Source organism: Schistocerca nitens, chromosome 3, assembly GCF_023898315.1.
Source record: "Schistocerca nitens isolate TAMUIC-IGC-003100 chromosome 3, iqSchNite1.1, whole genome shotgun sequence".
In the NCBI taxonomy this organism is placed as follows: domain Eukaryota; kingdom Metazoa; phylum Arthropoda; class Insecta; order Orthoptera; family Acrididae; genus Schistocerca; species Schistocerca nitens.
The window spans coordinates 536,619,422-536,628,538 of record NC_064616.1 but is presented as its reverse complement, the minus strand read 5'-3'; the positions used below and the strand labels follow the sequence as shown (position 1 = coordinate 536,628,538).

Here is a 9,117-nt window from a genome sequence, read left to right as displayed (position 1 = left end):
TACACCACATTGTGTAACAATCTCATAGTCCACTGAAATTGTAAATTTATTGAAATTCTCCCTTTTCATAAAAATGGACAAGGGTAATGTATAAAAGTGAAGGTGGTAACATCAACAATGAAAAATACTTGGAGGCTCCTGTGAAACCACCAGGTAGTCACATATTTTAATGTACGAATCACTTCACATATACCTAAATTTGCTGCAAGAATTCATAGATTTCAGATACACAATTGTCCTCTGTGGAACAAACCTCAAAGCAATTGGACATCACTGTATCCAGTGTTACTGAGGGAAGAAGATTTTCCATTTTCATGTATTTGTGTGTGTGTGTGTTTACATATTCAGTAATTAAACACTCAGATAGGGGTGATGGGGGGTGGTAGAAGATGATGAGAAGGAAATAAAAACTGACTATGTTTGGGGGAGCAGAGGAGGAGGGCAGGCAGTTGGTTTCTGGTGTATGATCGATATGTTTATGGAGGAGGAGGTTTGCGCTTTTTAAACAGTTACTGTATCCTCGTATTCTACAGTAAGCAGCTCTGCACTACTGTACTTCATTCTGTATGTAACATTGTATTTAATGGAGAGGAATGTAAAATTCTTGTTCAACATAATCCACATAGCTGCAGTGTTTAGAGCAAAACTGAATAATATTAGCATGACAAAGGCTACTTTAAGAACAATGGTAGTTGTAGGCAAGGGCGTGTTTTCCACCTTCAATACTGATGTTTCATTCCATACTGTTGTATTGAGCTCTGATTGAGGTGTACGAGAGTCCTGATCACCTTGCCCTGTGGCCACACTGAACTCATCATACCATTGTTCAAGGTATTCCATTTCAGCCGCAGATGTTTCTGTGGTGTACTGTTGAAAAGGCTCTTTGGTGTCCATTCCAGATTGCAATGTGTTTGTGGTCTCAAGATGAGTATTCCCCTTTGTCAAATCAAGTTCATCATATAGCTTAGTGAAGTCATCCATGTCATCGGATAATGCAGCATTATCTACTTTCAATGACCCTGTAGGTGCTTGGCTGAGGTCTGGACCATTGCTGAAAGCCCAAAAAGTAAGATTATTAGTAATGTTTGACAGAAATTAGCTAATTTTAATGCCACAGCACATAAAAATCGTAATAGCTACTGAAAAATATTAAATGAATAACAGTGATGTGATAATGCCAATTTTGCAATTAGCAAAGAAGACCTAGGGGATTTGCTTATCCAATAGTTTTGTACGTTCCTGTATAAAATGTTATATAGCTGTAAAATAATGTAGCACTAGGAGATTAAATGATAGTCCTATGCAATGTTCCACATGTTGTAAGCAAGAATAGTGTAATATAGGTAGCTACACTAAGAGATCACCACCATTACAGTCCAACTTAACTTCATTGTCTTTATTGATGCATTCTATGAAAGATGTTGCCAGTATTAAAAGGACATATCGCAATCTATATGCCAAACCATGACATACTCTGGTAATGAATTTGTCAGGTACTGGTTCACCCATGTTAGCTAGTGAATTAAGATGACTGGAAGTAAAGTATATGTCCATGCTTAGTTTTACTACATTTTGTGATATGTAAAGAGAAATCAGTTTTTTACTTTTAATATACATTTCACCTGTGACAGTTAGCCACAATTTGTCATGCATTACATTGTAATATTAGGCAAATATAGCCAGTACTATACAGAAGTGAAAATTGGTGGATATAATTGCCCTTACAAAATACAGTAACAAATAATAGTGATGACCTCCTGTATCACTTGTCCTTTATAATTTTTGTAATGCATGGTAGTAATCTAATTCACTTTCTGATGTTGCTCAGTTATAAATAAATGTAACACTGAATTATCTGTAAAAGGAGGTTGTAACTCGTTACCTATATTGCCTGCTATCGAAATACCGATTCATAATTGAATAAAATTACCAAACGTCTACATGGTAATTATAGGACATAAATATACAGCGAATTCATTGTGCTTACAGAGCCTTATACTTAGTATCTGTAGTGCAGACTTAAAGAATGCATTCCCATAACTTCAAAGTCCATTCACTCCTGTGTAATATCTACTATCATCCATATGAAAGCTTGTGGAATGACAGCAAATAGTAAGAACATAGTAGTACTTACTAATATTGACGATCAGACAGCTCATGTTCAGGAACAACATGTGTGAAATTCCTGGGATTTGTGGTCGGTTCTTTAAGTACAGCTGTAGAAACTGAAACAGATGGTAATCTGTAAGTACCCACAGAAAATGAAAATTAAGTATCATGTTTCACTTTGCTAACAATTTGTCACAATATTGTTGTAGCAACAAATACAAACAGTAAGTAAGTACATTGTCCATAATAGGGGACCATAAAATGGCTTATCCTTCAAGTAAGTAGATTACATATGAGTATGACCATTCAGCTATAAAATAACGGGAAAAAATAACTGTTTAAGCTATCGATCAGTTCATCACATGCATAGGTTTAAATAACTTAGCTCAGCGTTATATTTTGTTTGGCTTTATTCTCTGCCTGCTGCCACTGATCCTGTCACCAAAGTTTCGAAATTATTTCAATAGCGGCTCATCCTCTCTGGCATTGGAAAACATTAATTGCACGTTAGAATGAGCCACAGATATTGATAAAAGCAGCAGTTTTTGAGGTATCGATTGAAATCATCTTACAGACCATGTACAACAACCAATAAATCGGAGTCAGAACAAAATTGGAGTAGTGGAAAGAAATTATTCTTTGAGTAATGGTACTTACCAAAAATACTTAGTAAGAAAGAGAAATATTCCATGTCTGTAGTTAGATAGCAAATCACAAGTATATGCCAACACTGAACAATAGCAGACGTCTTCGTCACACAGCGGACAGCTCGAGAATGACGCGAGTTGGCTTTGCGTTGTCAAGGTCGAGTAAGGCGTTAGGCTGCTGGCGAGCGAGCCTTCGGCTGATAGTAGAGTTCGCCCTTCCAGCGAAGACGCCAGCTCCATCTCTCGAATAATCTTAGTACCATCCACATGAATTCTTCAAGCACTCTCTTTGATACAGGCCTCCAACTTTTGTGCAGCAAGTGGCATCATGAATCGTAAAAGAAATCAATGGATTTTAGACGAAAGTAACTTGAGTTTTGGAAGGAAATAGAATTAAGAGATATCAGTGGAAAACTTTAAGCACAGTGTGTTAAATGAGACCTGTTTCAGACAAAAGATGGTTAATTCGTAACTATCGGGATTGTTACTTATGATTTTGTTTAGCAAGTCATGTTTCTGTTGTTGCCAGTGAGAAAAAAAGAATACCTTCCATCTTTCGTCTTAACAGGTACACGCTCAAAAGCTGATTTCGTAGCTTGATCAGTTGCAGTGTTTACACCAATGAAATATTGTTTACGTATTAATGGTGTCTGTTTTACAGTGTTATATAAAAGTTTTAATCTGATATTAGAATTAGATAAGTAGAACTATTTTCAAAGTACTCATACTGTTCGAGTGGCTTCATATTAATTGTTTTGGGTGTTCTGTCACCAGCGGAAACTCATCCAATGTTCGTGAATGTTTTAAAGAGTGTAATTCCTCATTTTTAACAGGCGAGAGGGTGCTAGCTGACTTGAACCACTGGGGATAATTATTATGCAGATTATCTAAGTATAGGATGGTCAATGAAGGCGAAATAGGTGAAACTATTGAACAAGTGCATAGTCTATTACTGAACGAACAGCAAATACATGTTTATGTATACCTCATGCCCAGTAGTTATTGTGAGCTGAATTATGGGGCCATAACTGCAAGATATAATCTGTACAGCAATAGATGTCTTGCGTGAAAGACTGTAGCAGCGACCAGAAAAAGACGATATAGATTTTATTCATTGTGTGTCTAGCAGCCCTAACATACTGAAGAGGTGACTGACATTTTAATGACATAAAAAATGGTTTATTAGTAACTGGGAAAAAGGATGTATGACATGTGTGCCAAGTGACTGAAATATTTTCGTGCCTAGGGGTGTAGACCACAAGAACACATAAACAAAAAAATTCATCCTAATTTATACACTAGTGGCGCATTTCTTTACAATCGACGGATTACTCGTACTAGAATTTTACTATCAAACGACCATCTGGACGATAACACTGGACAGCCACCTTTTTTCAAACGAGCGTAAATGTGTTCAGTGAAAATTTGAAAACATGCAGTTATGGTAAATAATGCTCTAATTAAATAATGATTTAAAATATACCGAAGTTATGTTTATTTCTTTCCAGACATAACATACTGAGAGGCTTCCCCTTAAAACTCTGTCTTGAGCCTCACTTTTTTCCTAGCATGGACAATATCAATCACAGTCACTCAGCTCCTTATTTCATCCACAATGAAATGTTTCAAAATGTTCAAATGTCTGTGAATTCTAAAGGGACCAGACTGTTGAGGTCATCGGTCCATAGACTTACACACTACTTAAACTAACTTATACTAAGGACAACACTTATATCCATGCTCGAGGGAGGACTTGAAGCTCCGGCGGGAGGGGCCGCGCAGTCCATGACAAGGCACCTCAAATCGCGCGGCCACCCCACGCGGTAGTGAGATTTTTCTTGGAGAACCAAGCTCATCACGCAAAATATTGAAAACCACTGAATCAGCCTCATTTGCATTAAGATTCACTCCTCGTATTGCTTATTTGGACGAATATCTTCCAGCGGATACAGTGGGGTTCCACATGTGTGTTCCAGCTGAATGTAAATAGTGAAAAGTTTGCTTTTTCCTAAGGATTCCAGTAAGCAGCACACAGCAATAAATATCACTTGCACACTTGTACAACGCTTTTGGAAATCACTACTAGTAAATCTTGCTGACAATATCTTTATAAAAATACGACACAGGTACCTTTCATTGAGTGTCTGAAGACACGCAACCAGTCCAGCACCTGTCCTTCCTACAACAGTTAGGCAGTCTCTTGGAGACTCATAGCCGTAAGACAATGTACTGTTGATACTGCCAAGTTGCTCTGCATGTCTGGCAACGACACAAATATATTGTGTCTTTGCCGTAGCCGGACCCAAACTACGCTGTTCATTTCTGCGAATAACGTATCGTGTGGGCTCCAACTTCGATGCAAATTTGATAGACGAAAACACAGCAAAGAGCGAACTTTACGATTTCAAGTAAAGTGAGCTAATCTGAGAGTTGTTGTGGAGTTCATTCCGAAGACTGGTTGAAGAAGCTATCCATTCTTGTTTATTCTTCGGAAGCATCTTCATCTCAGCATAACTATACCAACATCATCCATTTGAATTTGCTTATTATGTTCAGGCTTTGGTTTCTCTCTAGAATTATTATTTCGCAGTCTTCCTTCCATTACCAAATTGACGATTTCTAAAAGTTCGAATTTGCCCTTTCAGTTGATACCTTCATTTAGTCGACCTGTACCATAAATATCTTTTTTACCCAATACGATTCGGTACTTCCTTATTAGTTATGGGTCTACCTATCAGATATTCAACATTACTCTGTAGCACTTCGTTTTTAAGGTTGTTTGGTTTGTAGAGTAAAGTGACGAAACTGCATGGTTATCATTATGTTACTAAGGCTGTCATTCTCTCATTGTAGAGCCAATTATTATCCAACTTTCTCTTTCAAATATGATTAAACTCATTACAAGTACCATCAGCCAATATTCCTAGAACTTCAGTTTATACTTTATGTCAACAATTTTCTCTTGCTCAAAAATGATTTTGTTATTGTTAATGAAGTAGAGCCTACATAGGAAAACGCGTCGTCTACTTTCAGTGTCTAGTTCCCTAATGTAATTCTGTCGGCACCACCTGATGTAATTCAACTACATTCCCTTACCCTTGCATTACTTTTGATGATGCTCATCTTACAATCTCATTCCAAGACAATATCCGTTATGTTCAACTGCTATTCCAAGGCCTTTGCTACCTCTGACAGAATTAAAATATCTCCTTTAAGACACAAAGTTTTTATTTGTACTCTCTGAACATTATTTCGTCCTCCAAATTTATCTGTAGTTCTCTCTACTGTTTGTTGCATGTGCAGACTGAATAACACGGAGAAAAGCCACAATACTATATTACTGCCTTCTGAGTCTTTGTCATTCTGTCAGTCTTGTAACAGCGGTCTCGTTTCTGTTCAAATTGTAGATACTTTTCGCTTCTTATATTATACGCCCTGTTTTGTTGTTGTGGTCTTCAGTCCTGAGACTGGTTTGATGCAGCTCTCCATGCTACTCTATCCTGTGCAAGCTTCTTCATCTCCCAGTACCTACTGCAACCTACATCCTTCTGAATCTGCTTAGTGTATTGATCTCTTGGTCTCCCTCTACGATTTTTACCCTCCACGCTGCCCTCCAATGCTAAATTTGTGATCCCTTGATGCCTCAAAACATGTCCTACCAACCGATCCCTTCTTCTAGTCAAGTTGTGCCACAAACTTCTCTTCTCCCCAATCCTATTCAATACCTCCTCATTAGTTACGTGATCTACCCACCTTATCTTCAGCATTCTTCTGTAGCACCACATTTCGAAAGCTTCTATTCTCTTCTTGTCCAAACTGGTTATCGTCCATGTTTCACTTCCATACATGGCTACACTCCATACAAATACTTTCAGAAACGACTTCCTGACACTTAAATCTATACTCGATGTTAACAAATTTCTCTTCTTCAGAAATGATTTCCTTGCCATTGCCAGTCTAAATTTTATATCCTCTCTACTTCGACCATCATCAGTTATTTTACTCCCTAAATAGCAAAACTCCTTTACTACTTTAAGTGTCTCATTTCCTAATCTAATCCCCTCAGCATCACCTGATTTAATTTGACTACATTCCATTATCCTCGTTTTGCTTTTGTTGATGTTCATCTTATATCCTCCTTTCAAGACACTGTCCATTCCGTTCAACTGCTCTTCCAAGTCCTTTGCTGTCTCTGACAGAATTACAATGTCATCGGCGAACCTCAAAGTTTTTACTTCTTCTCCATGAATTTTAATACCTACACCGAATTTTTCTTTTGTTTCCTTTACTGCTTGCTCAATATACAGATTGAATAACATCGGGGAGGGGCTACAACCCTGTCTCACTCCTTTCCCAACCCCTGCTTCCCTTTCATGCCCCTCGACTCTTATAACTGCCATCTGGTTTCTTTACAAATTGTAAATAGCCTTTCGCTCCCTGTATTTTACCCCTGCCACCTTCAGAATTTGAAAGAGAGTATTCCAGTTAACGTTGTCAAAAGCTTTCTCTAAGTCTACAAATGCTAGAAACGTAGGTTTGCCTTTTCTTAATCTTTCTTCTAAGATAAGTCGTAAGGTTAGTATTGCCTCACGTGTTCCAACATTTCTACGGAATCCAAACTGATCTTCCCCGAGGTCCGCTTCTACCAGTTTCTCCATTCGTCTGTAAAGAATTCGCGTTAGTATTTTGCAGCTGTGACTTATTAAACTGATAGTTCGGTAATTTTCACATCTGTCAACACCTGCTTTCTTTGGTATTGGGATTATTATATTCTTCTTGAAGTCTGTGGGTATTTCGCCTGTCTCATACATCTTGCTCACCAGATGGTAGAGTTTTGTCATGACTGGCTCTCCCAAGGCCATCAGTAGTTCTAATGGAATGTTGTCTACTCCCGGGGCCTTGTTTCGACTCAGGTCTTTCAGTGCTCTGTCAAACTCTTCACGCAGTATCTTATCTCCCATTTCATCTTCATCTACATCCTCTTCCATTTCCATAATATTGTCCTCAAGTACATCGCCCTTGTATAAACCCTCTATATACTCCTTCCACCTTTCTGCCTTCCCTTCTTTGCTAAGAACTGGGTTGCCATCTGAGCTCTTGATATTCATACAAGTGGTTCTCTTCTCTCCAAAGGTGTCTTTAATTTTCCTGTAGGCAGTATCTATCTTACCCCTAGTGAGACAAGCCTCTACATCCTTACATTTGTCCTCTAGCCATCCCTGCTTAGCCATTTTGCACTTTCTGTCGATCTCATTTTTGAGACGTTTGTATTCCCTTTTGCCTGCTTCATTTACTCCATTTTTATATTTTCTCCTTTCATCAATTAAATTCAATATTTCTTCTGTTACCCAAGGATTTCTATTCGCCCTCGTCTTTTTACCTACTTGATCCTCTGCTGCCTTCACTACTTCATCCCTCAGAGCTACCCATTCTTCTTCTACTGTATTTCTTTCCCCCATTTCTGTCAATTGTTCCCTTATGCTCTCCCTGAAACTCTTTACAATCTCTGGTTCTTTCAGTTTATCCAGGTCCCATCTCCTTAAATTCACACCTTTTTGCAGTTTCTTCAGTTTCAATCTGCAGTTCATAACCAATAGATTGTGGTCAGAATCCACATCTGCCCCTGGAAATGTCTTACAATTTAAAACCTGGTTCCTAAATCTCTGTCTTACCATTATATAATCTATCTGATACCTATTAGTATCTCCAGGATTCTTCCAGGTATACAACCTTCTTTTATGATTCTTGAAACAAGTGTTAGCTATGATTAAGTTATGCTCTGTGCAAAATTCTACAAGGCGGCTTCCTCTTTCATTTCTTCCCCCCAATCCATATTCACCTACTATGTTTCCTTCTCTCCCTTTTCCTACTGACGAATTCCAGTCACCCATGACTATTAAATTTTCGTCTCCCTTCACTACCTGAATAATTTCTTTTATCTCGTCATACATTTCATCAATTTCTTCATCATCTGCAGAGCTAGTTGGCATATAAACTTGTACTACTGTAGTAGGCATGGGCTTTGTGTCTATCTTGGCCACAATAATGCGTTCACTATGCTGTTTGTAGTAGCTAACCCGCACTCCTATTTTTTTTATTCATTATTAAACCTACTCCTGCATTACCCCTATTTGATTTTGTAATTATAACCCTGTAATCACCTGACCAAAAGTCTTGTTCCTCCTGCCACCGAACTTCACTAATTCCCACTATATCTAACTTTAACCTATCCATTTCCCTTTTTAAATTTTCTAACCTACCTGCCCGATTAAGGGATCTGACATTCCACGCTCCGATCCGTAGAATGCCAGTTTTCTTTCTCCTGATAACGACGTCCTCTTGAGTAGTCCCCGCCCGGAGA

At 38.2% G+C, this 9,117-nt stretch overlaps 1 protein-coding gene across 1 annotated transcript; it reads right to left on the bottom strand.

Moving 5' to 3' along the window:
- Window positions 1-206: 206 nt before the first annotated feature.
- LOC126249650 (uncharacterized) lies at window positions 207-2,858 on the bottom strand. Its single transcript, XM_049951328.1, has 3 exons — window positions 2,767-2,858; window positions 2,135-2,225; window positions 207-1,051 (listed from the first exon to the last, which is right to left on the bottom strand). Exons 1-3 carry the CDS (start codon window positions 2,798-2,800, stop codon window positions 502-504), a joined length of 675 nt encoding a protein of 224 aa, XP_049807285.1. The 5' UTR covers window positions 2,801-2,858; the 3' UTR covers window positions 207-501.
- Between the last annotated feature and the right edge of the window lie 6,259 nt (window positions 2,859-9,117).

Coding starts and splice junctions, on each gene's coding strand:
- LOC126249650 (XM_049951328.1), bottom strand. CDS start 2,800: ATGGAATATTTCTCTTTCTTACTAAGTATTTTTG. Junction 2,226..2,766: donor TTTCTTACTAAGTATTTTTG/GTAAGTACCATT, acceptor CATCTGTTTCAG/TTTCTACAGCTGTACTTAAA. Junction 1,052..2,134: donor CTGTCTGATCGTCAATATTA/GTAAGTACTACT, acceptor TTGGGCTTTCAG/CAATGGTCCAGACCTCAGCC.